Source organism: Acipenser ruthenus, chromosome 10 (assembly GCF_902713425.1).
Source record: "Acipenser ruthenus chromosome 10, fAciRut3.2 maternal haplotype, whole genome shotgun sequence".
Taxonomy (NCBI): domain Eukaryota; kingdom Metazoa; phylum Chordata; class Actinopteri; order Acipenseriformes; family Acipenseridae; genus Acipenser; species Acipenser ruthenus.
In genome coordinates this window covers 26,342,200-26,360,085 of record NC_081198.1, presented here as the reverse complement: position 1 = coordinate 26,360,085, position 17,886 = coordinate 26,342,200, and the positions used below count along the sequence as shown (strand labels likewise).

Genomic DNA, 17,886 nt, shown 5'->3' with positions numbered 1-17,886 from the left:
AGAGGAGGGGGAAGGTCAGGAGACCAGCTCCCCCAGCCGCACTTTCGCGGCAGGAGTTTGGGTGGTCAGAGCCCCACGGAGGGGAACTGCTGGCCATGAAGAGGAGGGGGAAGGTCAGGAGACCAGCCGCACTTTCGCGGCAGGAGAGAGTGTGGAGGGAGCTGCCGGCCACGAAGAATTGGGGGGTGCCGGAGATTCCACCATGGCCACCCCCCAGGAAACAACTTGCTTCCCCCTCTTCCGGGACATTGAGACTGAGGGGGGAGGTGGCCGTTGGGGCCATGTGTGCGTTGCACAAGGGGGGGGGATATGTAACAGGGCGAGCAGCCCTGTACATTGTTTATTTATTTTTAGATCGTGTTCTCCCCCTCCGCCCCTGTGCAGTGTATTTATTTTGTATTATTTTTATTGTATTATATTTATGACGGCGTAGCGCCGTGTTATTGTTTTGTTTATTTTTAAAACGTGTCCTGGCAGAGGCGAGATCGGTGCTCGTCCTCTGCCAGGATTAATAATTAAAACTTGTGCAGAAGGTGGCCATCTCCTGAATTAATTAGGTGATTTAATTTGTTGCTAATCGGGAGATGGTCACCTGTTATAAAAAGCCTGCAGATCTCCAACTCGGGGTGGGTGTTTGGAGCGAGAGGAGAGAACGGGAGGAGAGAAACAAAACGAAAGTAAAAGTAAAAGGATCAGTGACAGGTAGTTGCCCAGCCTGACCTTTGTTTATAGATTTTGGGTTCGTGATTTGTGTTTGTTTACCATTTTATTTTGCTCGGTGAGCAGTGTTTTTTTGTTTAAATATTTATTTTTTGTTTGCTTTAAATAAAACGGCGCCCGCGCCACTGCACCATACCTTTTTGTTTTGTTGTGCCTCCTTCTGCCGTGACGTCAGACCAATCGTCCATCCCTGTCACAAGCGTTCACCTATGTAAGAAATAAATAATAATAATAATAATAATAATAGTCCGGAAAGGGTTAAAAGGCATGTCGTATGCAGACAGGCTCAAAGAATTGAATCTATTCAGTCTTGAACAAAGAAGACTACGCGGTGATCTGATTCAAGCATTCAAAATTCTAAAAGGTATTGACAGTGTTGACCCAGGAGACTTTTTTGACCTGAAAAAAGAAACAAGGACCAGGGGTCACAAATGGAGATTAGATAAAGGGGCATTCAGAATAGAAAATAGGAGGCACTTTTTTACACACAGAATTGTGAGGGTCTGGAACCAACTCCCCAGTAATGTTGTTGAAGCTGACACCCTGGAATCCTTCAAGAAGTTGCTTGATGAGATTCTGGGATCAATAAGCTACTAACAACCAAACGAGCAAGATGGGCCGAATGGTCTCCTCTCGTTTGTAAACTTTCTTATGTTCTTAAGTTCTTGTGCCAAGACTGCACTAACACAACTTATGGGTTTGACATTCCAGAAGCCATAACAGAAGATGGTCATATTGTGGTTTATTTTGTTAAAGAAGATGTAAAGAAGTACAAACCCCCACCCAGCTGGGAACAGGCACTGAGGCAAACCCAGGAGGAGCTGCAGCAGGATCCAGTCGGGTAAGCCAGGTTTCTGTCAGCAGTGTCTCTCTGGACTCCGAGTGGGACAGCTACCCTATAGAAGACTTTTGTTTTTCTTGTAGGTTAAGCCCCCTCTCCACAAAGCCCGGTCTGAACTCAAGACAGAGAGTTTTGAGGAGCATCTCTGAAGAGCATGTGGAGAGCAGAAGGACCAGTGTGCTCGATATCACCCACATTGCCTCTGCAGAGGAGCTGCTGCCAGACCGCCTACTTTCTAGTATAGAGGCAGAGAAAGCAGCCAGTAACATGTAAGTTAATACACTTCAAAGCCAGACTGTATACCAGTGCTGCAGCCATTTCCCCTATGCCATAAATGTTAAAAAAACTGCCTCCTTTCTATTGAAACATACAAACTGATCTTTCCACTGGTCTTTTGCAGAGCTGTACCAGGCCCATTCGCACTCATTTTGGACAATCTAATATTGCCTTAGATAAAGTAGTCCAAGATTCACGTCAACCAGGGTCTGTGAAAGAAGCTGATAGTGCTCTTTGTTCAGTATTTACTTCCAATCTGAAGTGGTGGATGTGAAAAGGGCTGATTTGCTGTTTTTAAATCCTACATAGGCTATTCCTCTAAAAGCATCCCTGTAGTGTATGTGTGTTCTCAGTGTCAGGGCTCTGCCTGTGCCTTCCTGGCAGTGCCCTACTGGAAAGCCAGCCAGGCTTCTTCGGGTGCGAGAGCAGACCGAACGGCCCCCTGCGCACAAACAAGTAGAAAAGCTTCTTTGTGACAAATGGGTGGAAAATATAATTGTGCTATTTAACTAACATGTAAAATTCCTGTGAAGGTTTGAAAAGCAGTTGCAGCAGTGGCTGGAACTGGACCCACTGGATTCCTTTTCTATGCCTCTCTATATCCCGCAAGCCCTGGTTTCTGCCCCTGAGACCATGCTTCCCACCACTCCATCTGCTGCAGCAGTAACACAGGTACAATTTTTATGTTCATATGTATGTGTGCATTTTTACATATATCGTGGTTAGCGTCATTTCTATACTCAATGGATTTGCATTCAGCCAAGACACCTGGGTTAAATGTCCTGCCACATCATCTCTCCAAGTACGCCTCTGTGAAGTCTGCTTTAATTAAGCAATAAGGCACGAGAGGGCATGGGTTGTGCTGGATATTGTCACTTCTTGGTGCGTTGTTAGGCACGAGTAAGTGCCTTACTGCTTTTATTAAACAGATTTATAAACATGTTATAAAAATTAAAGGAGAAATCTATATAGTTTCTAAAGATTTATTAACATTTTGTATAACCTTCCACAACAGAAAATAGTCCCTATGAAAAAAATTTTTTGTTTTGTTTCAGTAAATGCAATTTTTTTTTTTTTTTAAATAAAGACTTTAAATAACTATAAAAACCTTGCTTAGATGTGTTTCAGTTCATTTTTCTGACTTTAAATAACTCAAAAATACCTTGCTTAGTTGTGTATCTGTGTCTTTCTGCATATTCTAGGTAACATTGTTGCTGGGTATCCACTTGTTGGGATGAAGATTATTCATTATTAGTAATTAATTTAAAGTCAAATTGTATTTTTTTTTTTTTTTTTTTTTTTTTTTTTTTTTCCAAGGAAGCCAGTTATATAAGTGTTGACAGTCCCATTTTTTTTTGTGGTATTTCATTTCTCGTTTTTTTTTTCTAGCACGTCAATGTTACATTTTTGTACCTGTAAAGAGAGTGAGTGTGCAGTACAGTAAAGCAGGAGAGACAGTGAAGAAAGGTGAGAGTCGGGTGGTTAAGACATTGCATGTAGTAATGTAAATACTGTTGAAAAATATAAAAATATCCACAGTTAAAAATGAAGTCAGTTTCACAAAACGACAGCTGATGACAACTAAAATGAGGAAAATAAAGCTGAATATCTGACATATGGATCTGACCGAAGTTACAGGAAATGACTGGTATGTACTACAAATAAAATAACAAAACAGCATCTTAAAATAGCAAACTGGTTTGTAGTGCAAATTAATATAAACTGGAAGCTATGACAAGATACCTTGATGTCTTCAGTATCTTCCATGACAGCAGGTATTTTGACAGGTGTTTTCTTTGATTTTGGCGCAGTGATACGTGGTTAGCACAGATGCAGTGATTTGCCTTTGTTCCCAAGTAGTTCCTAATCATGACATTGTGCTGGATATTGTAACGTCTTGGAACACTGATGGACCAATCAGCATGCAGCATGTTGCGCTATGAACCAGTTTGCTGTTTTAAACAAGACGCTGTCTTATTTGTAGTTCATACCAGTCATTTCCTGTAACTTCGGTCGGATCCAGTTGTCAGATATTCTGTTTTATTTTTCTCCTGTAGTTGATATCAGCCATCGTTTTGTGAAACTGACTCTTCGTTAATTTATAATTGTAGATATTTGAATATTTTGACAGTATTTACATTACTACACGCAATGTCTTAATCTCGTCTTTCTTCACTGTCTCTCTCCTCTACTGCCGCACACTCACAATACCACACAAAATGAAATTAATACCACACAAACTGAGCTGTTAAATGCTAAAATGACTAGCTTTCTAAAAATAAAATACAATTTGACTTTAAATTAATTACATAATAATTAATAATCTTCATCCCAACAAAGCATCTCAAACTCTTGCGCTGTTTGGTATACGCTAGAGCCAATGGGAGGAGATTACCTAGCAACAATGTTACCTAGAATGTGCAAGAAGGCAGACACTTCACAGATACACAGCAAGGTTTTTTTTTTATAGTTTAGTCAGAAAAATAATAATAATAATAAAACGTTTATAAATCAGTTTTACAAAAGCAGTAAGGCACTTGAGGGCATGGGTTGTGCTGGATATTGTCACTTTTTGGTTGGTTGCAGGGACTCGACTGCGTCTCGTGCCTAACAACGCACCAAGAAGTGACAATATCCAGCACAACCCATGCCCTCTCGTGCCTTATTGCTTAAATACACCCCTCTTTTTGATTCGCATTTGCTTGGTTATCTTTTTAGGGTATGGCGGATTGTGACTCTTTGAGTTCAGCTCCTGTCTCCCTGGGAGAGCGTCTGAAAGAGCTGGACAGACTGATTGGAGCCAACAAGGAAGAGGAGCTGGCCTGTGAGCTCCAGCTCAGCACTCTCCTTCACATGGTGGACAACTGAGTGAGACGTGGTCCTAGTGGACATCCCAGTGAGCAAAATTAAGCATTGCTGTAAAATCCTTAAATAATATCCTTCAAATATTAAAAATGAACATATTGACTGCATTTCTATTTTTTGAAAACTTGTATCCACCAGTTGGCACTGGTCCAGGACTAGAGAGACAGAATTACTGAAAATCCTGCAAGGACAAAACATTTTTAAGTACTTGTGTTGCCACTAATGTTGCCACTAATGTTGCCCTTAGAACTTCTAGCTTAAGCTGTGTTCTTCCAAATCTACAGAGCCACTTAGAGGCAGACTGTTGCTGTTTTATCAGCATGGATATCACAGAACTGTTAAGAGATTAAAATAAACAAGCTATGAATACACCTAAAATCATGATTTCTGTTCACAGCTCTAAATGACTTGGTCCAGAGAAGTAGCGTGTCTTTCAAAATGCAAGACTTACTGTCATAGACACAGGCTGTAGGCTCAGCAATGCTTTATTTATACAGTCTTAAGTCGTTAGATAAATGACCTAATATGTACACAATTTCCCTGCTAACCTATACTATATTCACTGATAATTGGTACATATGTATATATAGATCAACCCATGTTGTATCCAGACTTTAACATGTTTCCCAGTGGGGTTTTTTGTTTATTTTGTTCATTCATATATGTTTCTGTAATTCAAAGTACAGTACATACTGAGTGAATTAATTTCTTCTTTTCTGATTTTAGATGTGTATGTGATGTGGGACTTTGCCTTAAAGTTGATTTGATGTAGAAAATAAAGTTTTGAATCACTTGATACTGTTTTTAATTGTATGTATTGGCACTACCAGAGTCCTCATGATTGAGTTAAATCAGGTTTCCCAACCCTGGTCCTGGGGACCCCCTGTGTCTGCTGGTTTTCATTCCAACTGAGCTCTCAATTACTTAACTAGAACCTTAATTGAACTGCATTTGCTAAATTATACCTTGTTTAATTGTTTTCAGCTCTTAAACAGTTGCATAGTTCAAGTTACTTATCAAATGGTATAGCTAACCTGAAATATGCAACTGTTTAAGAGCTGAAAACAATTAAAAGGGTCTAATTAAGCAAATTATCAGTTCAATTAGTTTAATTAAGTAATTGAGAACTTGGTTGGAATGAAAACCAGCAGACACAGGGACCCCTGAGTTAAAGTACAGTTTGAGCTATAAAAGGGCTGCTTGGTTCATTTCTAAGGTTGCCAGAATAATGTGAACACCCCAGACAAGACTATACATGGCTTGTAAGTTGACAAGCACATTTATCAAAATACTAAATGGTGAATTTGCATGAAACTCCTCAGAATTTGTTCTGCTGAATATGTCCGGGCCACATCAAGTGAAGTTATATATTAATTTAGCAGCCTTTTGTATTGAAACCAAAATGTATTTCTATCCACAGTATCCACAGTTGTGTAAAATTCAGTTAGGTTCAATCCTGTTAAATAAGCAGATTTGATGTGTGGAGCCACTTTGCAAATGGGTGACCTCAGAGATTCCTCACAAAGAATTCTTAGGGTTTTTTGTTTATTTAAGCATGAGTATTATAATTCTTGAGTATTATAATTCTTGAGTATTATTCTTGATTTTTGAGTATTATAATTCTTTGTCATTGATTCAGGACGTGCCATGGGCTCCAAAGGTTTTGTTACTTTAACTTGTTGTTGACAGGTTGCAAAAAATGAAAGAAGTGACACTTCAAACTTGAATTCTTCTAAAACACAATTAACAAGAATCACATTTTATCATTTCAACTTTACACACTAAACTGACAATGTAATGATAATATGTGTAACATCAGTGACACATCTTAACAGGAGGCCCATGGGAATCACAATGCCTATTGGCTTGGGCTCCCTTGGGCAAGTCATTCTCCGGGTGAACAAGTCAATCATTAGTGGACATGAAATACTGATTTATTGGTGAACAAAAACCAGGTGCCCAATGACGGAGCTGCCAGTCCTGGTGATCAAGGCATGTGCAAAATGCCCATCAACAGCCGTCACAATGTATTGATCAAAGTGTTAATTTTTAATAACATTTCATTATAAACGTGGTTACAGACTCTCAGGTTCCTTTGTCAATACAGGACAGAACTGAGAGATCACGTTGCACATGACAGACTGAAGGTAGACATGATGTTTGCAGATACTTTCTGCATTTCACACAGGTCACGTTTGTTTTATTGTCATTGCTTGAAGAGGAACAGTTTTTTTGCAAGTGCCAGTTGCTGCAGGCAGAGATGCACCGGCCTGTCGACTGCGGCTCTGAAACCAAGCTGAGGAAAAGACCACTGCATACACTCCTAAAACAACTAAACCAGCAACAGACGCCATCTTGCTTCTTATGTCCTTTGTTCCAAGTATCAAACAAAAATAATATTTTCCTCGTCTGAATCCTGTCTATTCCAAACCTGTTTCAGCCTGTTCCTAAAATATAAGGATTGGTAACTACCAGGCCTGAGACAAATATATTTATATTTGAGATAATATTTATAAATATTTCAATAATCTGTCTGCAATCAGTGTATTTCAAAATGTATTTGAAAATATTAATATATACAGTGCCTTGCAAAAGTATTCAGACCCCTGACCAATTCTCTCATATTACTGGATTACAAATGGTGCATTGAAATTTTGTTCTGTTTGATATTTTATTTTAAAACACTGAAAATCAAAATCAATTATTGTAAGGTGTCACTGGTTTTATGTTGGGAAATATTTTTAAGAAAAATAAAAAACGGAAATATCTTGCTTGCATAAGTATTCAACCCCTGTGCTGTGGAAGCTCCCAGTTTACACCGATGAAGAAATTGCCCTAACGACACAATTACCTTACCATTGGCCTCCACCTGTGAACCATTAAAGTTGCTATCACATTTTCTGGATAAAAACCCCACTGTTGAAGGATCACTGGTCAGGCTGTGGATCTGAAGTAAAATGAAGACCAAAGAGCATTCTACAGAAGTTAGAGATAAAGTAATACAAATGCATAGATTAGGGAAAGGGTACAAAATAATAGTCAAGTGTTTGGATATCCCAGTGAGCACAGTTGGATCAATAATCAGGAAGTGGAAGCTGCATCACACCACCCAAGCACTGCCAAGAAAAGGCCGTCCCTCAAAACTCAGCGCTCAAACAAGAAGGAGACTTGTGAGAGAAGCCACAGAGAGGTCAACAATCACTTTGAAGGAGCTACAGAGTTCAGTGGCTGGGAGTGGAGTAATGGTGCACCAGTCAACCATATCAAGAGCTCTGCATAACACTGGCCTGTATGGGAGGGTGGCAAGAAAGAAGCCGTTATTCAAAAAGTACCATCTGAAAGCACGTCTGGAGTTTGCCAGAAAGCATGAGAGTGACCCAGCTGCGATGTGGGAAAAGGTTTTGTGGTCAGATGAGACCAAGACAGAGCTTTTTGGCCAAAACTCAAAGCTCTATGTGTGGCGCAAACCTAACACTGCCCATGCCTCAGGACACACTATCCCTACAGTGAAGTATGGTGGCGGCAGCATCATGCTGTGGGGATGCTTCTCATCAGCAGGGACTGGGCATCTTGTTAAAATTGAAGGAAGAATGGATGGAGCAAAATACAGGGAAATACTGCAAGAGAACCTGCTTCAGTCCGCTAAAAAACTGAAGCTTGGGAGGAAATTCACCTTTCAGCAGGACAATGATCCCAAGCACAAGGCCAAAGCAACATTTGGAGTGGCTCAAGAACAAAAAGGTGAATGTCCTACAGTCGCCCAGTCAAAGTCCTGATCTCAATCCCAATGAGAATCTGTGGCACTATTTGAAAATTGCGGTCCACAAGTGTCGTCCAACCAACCTGAACAACGTGGAGCAAATCTGCCAAGAAGAATATGCCAGAATCACTCCGACACTGTGCAAAGCTGGTACATACTTACCCCAAAAGACTTAAAGCTGTTATTGCAGCGAAAGGTGGCTCTACCAAATATTAATGTGTGGGGGTTGAATACTTATGCAAGCAAGATATTTCAGTTTTTTATTTTTCTTAAAAATATTTCCCAACATAAAACCAGTGTCACCTTACAGTAATTGATTTTGAGTTTGTGTTTTAAAATAAAATATCAAACAGAACGAAATTTCAATGTACCATTTGTAATTCAGTAATATGAGAGAATTGGTCAGGGGTCTGAATACTTTTGCAAGGCACTGTATGTGTAATATATATATATATATATATATATATATATATATATATTATATATACACTACTGGTCACACCTCCATTTTTCCAGTTTTTATTGAAATTTACGCAGTTTAATGTCTCAATGTACTCTGAAATTAAAGCATAGAACAAATAAACAATTGGAGATAAAAAAGAAATCATGGAATCGTTTTGTTTAACAAAATTTAATCTAAATTTTTGACTCATCAAAGTAGACACCTTTTGCAGATATAACAGCCGAACACACTCGTGGCATTCTTTCTACAATGGAAATCAAATATTGTTCGGAAAGTTCTTCCCAACACTGTTGCAGAAGTTCCCACAAATGTGTTGCACTTGTAGGTTGCTTTGCTTTCACCCTTCTGTCCAGTTCATCCCAAACCAGCTCGATGGGGTTTAAGTCTGGAGACTGTGCTGGCCATGCCATGATTTGAAGCCTACCGTCTTGTTCTTTTCTTCTAAGGTAGTTCTGACATAGCCTGGAGGTATGTTTTGGGTCATTATCTTGCTGTAGGATGAACCCCTGACCAACTAGGCAACCAGAGGGTATTGCATGGCGCTGCAAAATGCTGTGGTAGCAGTTTTGGTTCAGGGTGCCACTCACTCTGTGCAAGTTGCTGACTCTGGATCCAGCAAAAGAGCCCCAGACCATCACGCTTCCTCCTCCATGTTTGACAGCTGGTGTCACACACCGAGGAACCATCCTTTCGCCTACTCAACGGCGTACAAAAACCCTGCGTGATGAACCGAAGATTTCAAATTTTGATTAATCGGTCCATAAGACCTTCTTCCAGTCTTCAGTAGTCCACTGGCGGTGCTTCATGGCCCAGGCAAGCCACTTTTTCTTATTTTGCCATCTTAGCAATGGCTTTCTTACTGCCACTCGACCTGTCAAACCTGCAGCTCAAAGTCTTCTCTTCACAGTTGAAACTGAGACTTAATTACTTCGACAAGTGTTAAGCTGTGCTTGAAGCTGTTGTCCTGTGAGCCGCCCATCACGCAAGCTGTTGACTCTCAGAAACTTGTCTTCTGATTCTGTTGTGGCTTTGGGTCTGCCAGACCTCTTCCTGTCAGAGTTTCCTCCAGTTTCCAAGTGCCTTTTGATGGTGTAGGAAACTGTACTCACTGACACCTTGGCTTTCTTTGCAATTTCTCTAAAGGAAAGACCTACACTTATAAGGGTTATAATGGTCGGTCTGTCTTCCTTTGTTAATTGCCTTTTTCTCACCATTATGAGAGCAATATACTACTTCCTGCAGTACAATACTGTCCAAATAATGCTTAAGAGGGTGTAGTAACACAGTCTGTTCCAACACTGCTTTTATACAGACAGAGGGTTTGTAAGTAATCAACAAAAGTTGGGACACCTGTAGGAATTGTTAGCATCAACTTTGAAGGCTTAATTTACTTCCATTGCTGCAGAACAGCTGTAAGTTGTTAACCCATTACTTGTTCCCTGAAAAAGGCCTTTTTGTATAACTCTGAAATGTACATTATTTTTCAGTTTTTGGTAACCTAAACCTTTTTTTTTTAACCTCTGGCAGTTTACCGCTTACTTTGGTCCATTTCAGGTTATTCACTGGACTTGTTTAGATTAAATTTCAATAAAAACTGGAAAAATGGGGGTGTTCTAAAACTTTTGACCGGTAGTGTATATATAATTTGGTCTCCAAACAAATAATCTTTGTGAAGTGAATCTCCTTGGAACCCTAATCAAACAAGTAATGTATCTTTGATCAATAACCTAGTTTAACAGAGTCATGGTTTCACTATAAAGCTCTTGTCTCTTCGCCTGGGTAACTGGTTTACTTTGAAGTTGTGTAAATGAATACTCTCCTCAAACCATCTCAAACACCTCAATTACGAACCAGTCAAGGGGATTGGTAGATATAAGCTGCCTTTCTTCAGTTCAAGTTCAGGTCACTCACATAGTACTTGCTTATCAACATGTTATTTCCTAGATCTAAGGCTGTTTTGTAATGCCTCGGATAAATTCGAAGCCACTTGTAAGTACTGTAAACAACAAGTTGGCACCACAGTGAACTCTACCTTGTGCATCTCAGGGTAAGTGATTGTTACGCAATTACATAAACATTCTTCAATCAATCAATCAATCTTTATTTAATATAGTGTCTTTCTCAATGAATTGCTGCAAAGCGCTTTACATGTACAAAGCAGTATATAAACAGCTATAAAAGGAGTAACAGTAAGCAAGAAAAAGCAGAGAATACAATAAAACAGTCAAAACACAAGACAAAAAGAAACAAAAATGAGAGAAAGAAAAACAATCATTTAGGATAAAATAGATTATAAAAAGGTGTCTTAATCTGGTTAAAAGCTGCAACATTTGGTGCATCCCTTCCAGAACTAGGCAGATCATTTCATAGTTTAGGGTCCTATAGCTGAAGGCTCTGCATCTGTATTCTTTTACAATGTTAGGAATAGTAAGCAGCCCAGCATCCTGGGATCGGAGAGGCCGTCTAGGAACATGTGGGATCAAAAAATCATTTAAATCTCCCGCCTAGACTACTGCAACTCCCTCTTTGCTGGTCTCCCTGCGTCCGCCACCCGTCCACTCCAGCTCATCCAGAACTCCGCTGCTTATCTGGTGTTCTCTCTGCCCCGCTTCTCCCACGCTACTCCACTGCTCCGCTCACTCCACTGGCTCCCGATCACCACTCACATCCTGTTCAAGACTCTTGTACCTGCCTACCAAACTGCAACCAGCTACTTCCAGACCCTCATCTCTCCCTACATCCCCACCCGACCTCTCCACTGCACCTGCACTAGAAGACTGGCTGTACCTCCTCTACGCTGCCCTGCCTCCAGAGCCCGCTCCTTCTCCACCCTCACCCCGCAGTGGTGGAACGATCTTCCGACCGATGTCAGGACTGCCCAGTCCCTGACCACCTTCCAGCGCCTCCTCAAGACACACCTCTTCAGACAACACCTGTAAAACTCAACTCTCCCCTTCTGGACAATATAGCACTCTGCCTTTGATGCACTTTAACTTGCACTTATCTGCTCCCTATTTTACTGTATTTAATCCTGCTCTTAACCCAATCTAGTATCTTGTATTTCACCTGCACCCTGATGTAACTATACCAAGCATCAAAAGAAACTTCTCACTATTATAACACATTTATTTTCGAAAATAAGTTATAGAAATGATGGACATTGAAGAAATGTTTTTGGTTTCTTTTTAATCACTTGATCATTTATCCTTGACCATGATACACTTGAGTGACTATGACTGAAGCATATGCACTTAATCACCTAATTAGTGAGACAGTTGATTGGACACTGGATATGGAGTGATTTCAGCTGTTGAATTGCAAGCTTGAATAAAAGCATTAAAGAAAATCACAGAAAAAAAAAATATGCCATGTCTGTCAAGAGAGCAGCGCCTTCGGGCAATCGGCGTGTTGGAGGCTGGGCTAGGGCAGCGTACTGTGGCTCGCCGTCTTGGGTGCTCACAGCCAGTGATTTCAAACCTGGCAAGATGGTATAACCAGACACACTCTGTCAATGACAGGTCACAAACTGGGAGACCAAGAGTCACAACACCTGCCCAAGATCGACAGATCATTTTGCAGCATTTTCGTGATGTCATTTGTTAATCAGCACAATAAAAAGTCACTGCACCTGCTCTAAAACAGAGTTTGTCATTTTTCAATAACATCTGTGAATTTTATCCAAATATAAGTGATATGTTTCTTTTGATGCTCAGTATATCAACACTCTTATCTACTCTTGAATATCAAATCGTACTGTTTTGTATTTGAACTTATTAGGTCTGAAGTCGTTGTATTTTGTCTCTTGCTCTTAATTCTACTGTAATTCTTGATACATATTTTTTGTATACAACTGTAAGTCGCCCTGGGTAAGGGCGTCTGCTAAGAAATAAATAATAATAATAATGATAATAATAATAATAGCAATGGTTTTCTTGTTAAAGTGATTCATAAAATCCTCACTGCTTCCTGGTACTAAGGTATACAAGGAGGGCTGCTTCTGCTTGCTTGTTAGTTTAGCTATTGTTTCAAAAAGAAATCAAGGATTATCTGTATTTGTTTCTATAAGGGCGGAGTGGTAGGCTGATCTAGCTGAGGAAAGTGCAACCTGATAATTCAACAGACAAATTTTCTAGGCCTGGAGTTTGGTGTTTGTCCATCTAGTGCAGCTGTTCATCTTGCTAAAAGTAAAGATACACATAGTACAACACAAAATGAATGTTTGGCAAATCTACTGGAAAAAAGAATCTGACTTACACGGATGCCTTCACCCGCAAAAGATTTGCAGTTATCAACCAAAATATATACAATTAAAACTTCCCCTCTTACAATAAATTAAGCTCATGATTTATTACAACATCATCTGCAGAGAGTCACAACTCTGTCTGCTGTCCATCCAAAGCACGGATATATGTTTGCTTCTCGTACCACGGTGATGAGACGAAACTGGAAGTAGGCATGCAGATCAGATCATGTGGACAAATAATGGTACACATCACCTTCCCAGATTGAGTCTAAAAATTATGAAAATGATGGCTATGAGTTCTGGTCAAATTATTATTATTATTATTTATTATTATTTATTTCTTAGCAGACGCCCTTATCCAGGGCGACTTACAATCGTAAGCAAATACATTTCAAGTGTTACAATACAAGTAATACAATGAGAGCAAGAAATACAATAACTTTTGTTCAAGTGTGACAAACCACAATTCAATAATACAGCAGATAATAGTGATAGTTACATCAGGATATGATTAAATAGTGATAGTTACATCAGGATGTGATTAAATACAAAGTACTACAGGTTAAACACTTGGCAGATTACAGTATTCTGAATTACAGGATTAAATGCAGTAAAATAGGGGGCAGATAAGAGCAAAATAAAGCACATTTACATGAAGGGTGATAGTGTCCCAGGATACAAACAGAGGAGTTCTACAGGTGCTGTTTGAAGAGGTGAGTCTTAAGGAGGCGCCGGAATGTGGTCAGGGACTGGGCAGTCCTGACATCTGTAGGAAGGTCATTCCACCACTGCGGAGCAAGGGTGGAGAAGGAGCAGGCTCTGGAGGCAGGGGAGCGTAGCGGAGGTAGAGCCAGTCTTCTAGTGCAGGCAGAGCGGAGAGGTCGAGTGGGGGTGTAGGGAGAGATGAGGGTCTGGAGGTAGCTGGGTGCAGTCTGGTCAAGGCATCTGTAGGCTAGTACAAGAGTCTTGAACTGGATGCGAGCGGTGATCGGGAGCCAGTGTAGCGAGCGGAGTAGTGGAGTAGCGTGGGTGAAGCGAGGCAGAGAGAACACCAGGCGGGCAGCAGAGTTCTGGATGAGCTGGAGCGGACGGGTGGCGGACGCAGGGAGGCCAGCCAGGAGGGAGTTGCAGTAGTCTAGGCGGGAGAGTACCAGGGCCTGGACCAGGAGCTGGGTAGCATAGTTGGTGAGGAAGGGTCGGATTCTTCGGATGTTGCTCAGGAAGAATCGGCAAGTGCGTGCCAGAGTGGAGATGTGCTGGGAATAAGAGAGGCAGGGGTCCAGGGTGACTCCAAGGTTCTTAGCGGAGGAAGAGGGAGAGAGTGTGGTAGATTCCAGAGGAACAGAGATAGAGAGATCAGAGGAGGGGGAGGAGGAGGGAAAGAAAAGGAGGTCAGATTTAGAGGGGTTGAGTTTGAGGTGATGAGAGTGCATCCAGGAGGAAATAGCAGACAGACAGGTAGAGATACGGGAGGAGATGGTGGAGTCAGAGGTGGGGAAGGAGAGGAAAATCTGAGCATCATTAAAATAGGATCCATCCATCGCTATGCTACAGAATGTACCACACTTAAAACAGGATCCATCCATCGCTATGCTACAGAATGTACCACACTTAAAACAGGATCCATCCATCGCTATGCTACAGAATATACCACACTTAAAACAGGATCCATCCATTGCTATGCTACAGAATGTACCACACTTAAAACAGGATCCATCCATCGCTATGCTACAGAATATACTGATGCTGGGACGAACACAGGATTATCATGTTCAGATATTTGCTCATAATTTAAATATTCGTTGAGATATGTGTTCGTTTTTCAAAAAGTAATAAAAGCCATTATAGCTCTGAACGCAGGCAGAGACCGCATAGCTGTGGGGGGCGTGGCCATGGCCTCTGTGTGTGCTCCTTTATTTTACAGCAAGACCTTACAATATCTAACACGTTAAAATAGAAAAATATCCCAGGAGTAAAAAATAAGATGTGTAGGACTAAATTTACTCCAGTGAATTCACTACAAAACAAAGGATGCCAAATAGCAGTTCAAGTTAAACGTTGTTTTGTTTATTCCCGAAATAAATAATACATAAAAAGAGGACAACGCATTTTTTTATTTTCATTTTTTTCATTCCTTGACATTGCCGTTTCTTCACAGTAAACAGCGGCAACAGACACGTTTTCATAAAGTAATAACATGAGTTTTTCTTGTGCCTTATTGTAGCTGTACAAGCAAACGAAAACTGAAATGTAACTTTAAACACTTCAAATAAAAAAACGTGGAAATGTGTTGTAAATGAAGGGGAAAACACTCACTGTTTTGGTTCTCGTTTATTACATTCCACATAACCGAAAGTCGCAACAATATATATATATATATATATATATATATATATATATATATATATATATATATATATATAATATATATACAATCTATATAAAAATCACTACACAGCAGTTCCAACAAGTTGGGCACTGTTCAAGAGGCGTTTCAGAATGACATACTTGTCTTTTTTCTGTCCCATGAGATTCTGGCTCGCTCTAAAGCAGCACAGCACGTTTTTGTCCCAGATGACTTTCCATAGAGATCACTAGGGGTGTGTGCACATAATCTGGTTTGTTTACTTTTTGCTTACTAAAACTTTTAAATAGAGGCCCAAGAGCTGCTGTGTTGATCTTGTGTGTTTTTTAAAAAAAATATATATTAATCTCACATGTCACACGGAGCTCTTTCATTTGCAATTTTTTGAAACTGTCATTTGTAGTGAATACAAACATCTGATTTTTGTATCCAAATACATGTCAAAAAATATTCATTTGAATATTTGGATATTTGTCCCTCTGAATCACGTTTGCTGTGGTAATACTCTGAATCAGGTTTGCTGTGGTAATGCATTACAGAATGTACATTACTTATGAAATGAATCGAATACATCCCAAGGGCACAATGGAATCCAAAACATCCCCCAGAAAGAGAATGTGTCCATACATACCCATCAGTCCTGAAAGAGAATGTGTCCATACATACCCATCAGTCCTGAAAGAGAATGTGTCCATACATACCCATCAGTCCTGAAAGAGAATGTGTCCATACATACCCATCAGTACTGAAAGAGAACGTGTCCATACATACCCATCAGTCCTGAAAGAGAATGTGTCCATACATACCCATCAGTCCTGAAAAAGAATGTGTCCATACATACCCATCAGTCCTGAAAGAGAATGTGTCCATACATACCCATCAGTCCTGAAAGAAAATGTGTCCATACATACCCATCAGTCCTGAAAAAGAATGTGTCCATACATACCCATCAGTCCTGAAAGAGAACGTGTCCATACATACCCATCAGTCCTGAAAGAGATTTCTCACAATTACAGTATTCTTTCGAATTTAAGATGCCCTCAAATTTAAGACGTAGTCCAAATTTACCACCCTCAATTTGAGGAAAAAATAAAACATCAAATAAATATGCATTTACAAAGCTACAACCTCAATTACGCTGTTGTATCGTACAAAACTGACACGAAACAGTGTTGTTGTAGATTAAGCACAGATCTTGTTTATTGTGCTGTGCACTGTGTAATACTTAAGACGGCGTCTCTGTCGTACACACACCACTCACTTACAGCATCACACATCCTGGCAACAGCAAGCACGACAGAACACTCCAAGGCATCAGGCAACATGTGACCCAGCAACTACAACAGCATTGAACAGTGCTTGGTATGTCGGAAAATACGGGGTCTGATTAGCATTTCCAGTCTGCCCAGCTGGTACTATTTGTTAGAAATGCTGAAACGTTTCTCTTGGAATTCCTCAGGTAGCTTGGTTTGTTTTTTCCCAGCAGTGTCACGTTTGTGCTGCTTGTGATTTCGGGCAGAAGCCTTTGTTTTTTTTTTCCGGCAGCCAGCCATGTTGCTGTTTGTGTACTGGGGTAGTCACATCTTTTGTTACCGACTTTAATACACGCATCATTATACTATACTCGAATTTAAGACGCAGGCTATTTTTCAGAAGCAAAAAATGTTTTTTAAAAAGTGCGCCTTGAATTCGAAGGAATACGGTAGTCCAGCCCGTGCACACATATGAGGTACTGAGTGGTGCTCACGTGACAACTGCGTTGAACATCATCTTATCGTGTGTAACCTTAACCAAACAAAATACTTCGTCTTATCCCCGCCCCTCTGCTCATGTCTAGAGATCTCGAATTGAACCAATGGAATATCTTTACTATGTCTTCCCATGGCGTTCAATGCTCGAAAGGCATTGCTGTGCATTGTGGGAGTTGAAGTGTTGTATGTGTTGTAGATGATCTATCATCAATGCACATAGAATAAAGGTGACTACGTATCCCAGAATAGTCTGGGCTAAGGGCGGTACCTCGTACAAAAAAGATGCATTTAAAGGGACGGACTACGCTTTGAAGAAAACTCCACTTGAATGAAACTGTAATTCTGAATTTGGAAAACATACTGCAGATCTCTTACAGGTGTCACTGCGTAATACCGGCAGTCCAACATGACGGAAGGAACGTGAGTATTCATTTATATTCTGTGTATACATTGTGCTTTTAATAATAATAGTCAAGAAACTGGTATCAGACAGTGTGTATCGGCTACTGGACTCCGAATCGGTGCTGTGCTCTGTTTAGTTAACAGAAAGACAGATAGAAATAGCAAACTAGTCGTTTATTGTTTTCTTTGAATCGCTGTAT

General features: G+C 40.3%; 2 protein-coding genes across 4 annotated transcripts in view; both read left to right on the top strand.

The window, feature by feature from the left end:
• The window catches only part of mcm3ap (minichromosome maintenance complex component 3 associated protein), a 64,087-nt gene extending 58,589 nt beyond the window's left edge, over positions 1 to 5,498 (top strand). For both annotated transcript variants that reach the window (XM_034021414.3, XM_059031979.1), the window contains 4 exons: positions 1,432 to 1,561; positions 1,645 to 1,830; positions 2,371 to 2,509; positions 4,556 to 5,498. In XM_034021414.3, the coding sequence (XP_033877305.3) occupies positions 1,432 to 1,561; positions 1,645 to 1,830; positions 2,371 to 2,509; positions 4,556 to 4,705 (605 nt within the window). In that variant the 3' untranslated portion in view covers positions 4,706 to 5,498. The remainder of the gene's footprint in view (positions 1 to 1,431; positions 1,562 to 1,644; positions 1,831 to 2,370; positions 2,510 to 4,555) is intronic.
• Positions 5,499 to 16,831: 11,333 nt separating this feature from the next.
• lss (lanosterol synthase (2,3-oxidosqualene-lanosterol cyclase)) overlaps positions 16,832 to 17,886 on the top strand; it is a 63,991-nt gene continuing 62,936 nt past the window's right edge. The window contains exon 1 of one of the 2 annotated variants that reach the window (XM_034000142.2): positions 16,832 to 16,895. Coding sequence is in view for 1 of the 2 variants with exons in the window: in XM_034000132.3 (XP_033856023.1) it covers positions 17,691 to 17,704 (14 nt within the window). In the remaining variant the exon portion in view is untranslated. Of the gene's footprint in view, positions 16,896 to 16,964; positions 17,705 to 17,886 lie in introns of those variants that run through there. The other variant, XM_034000132.3, reaches the window with a different exon arrangement.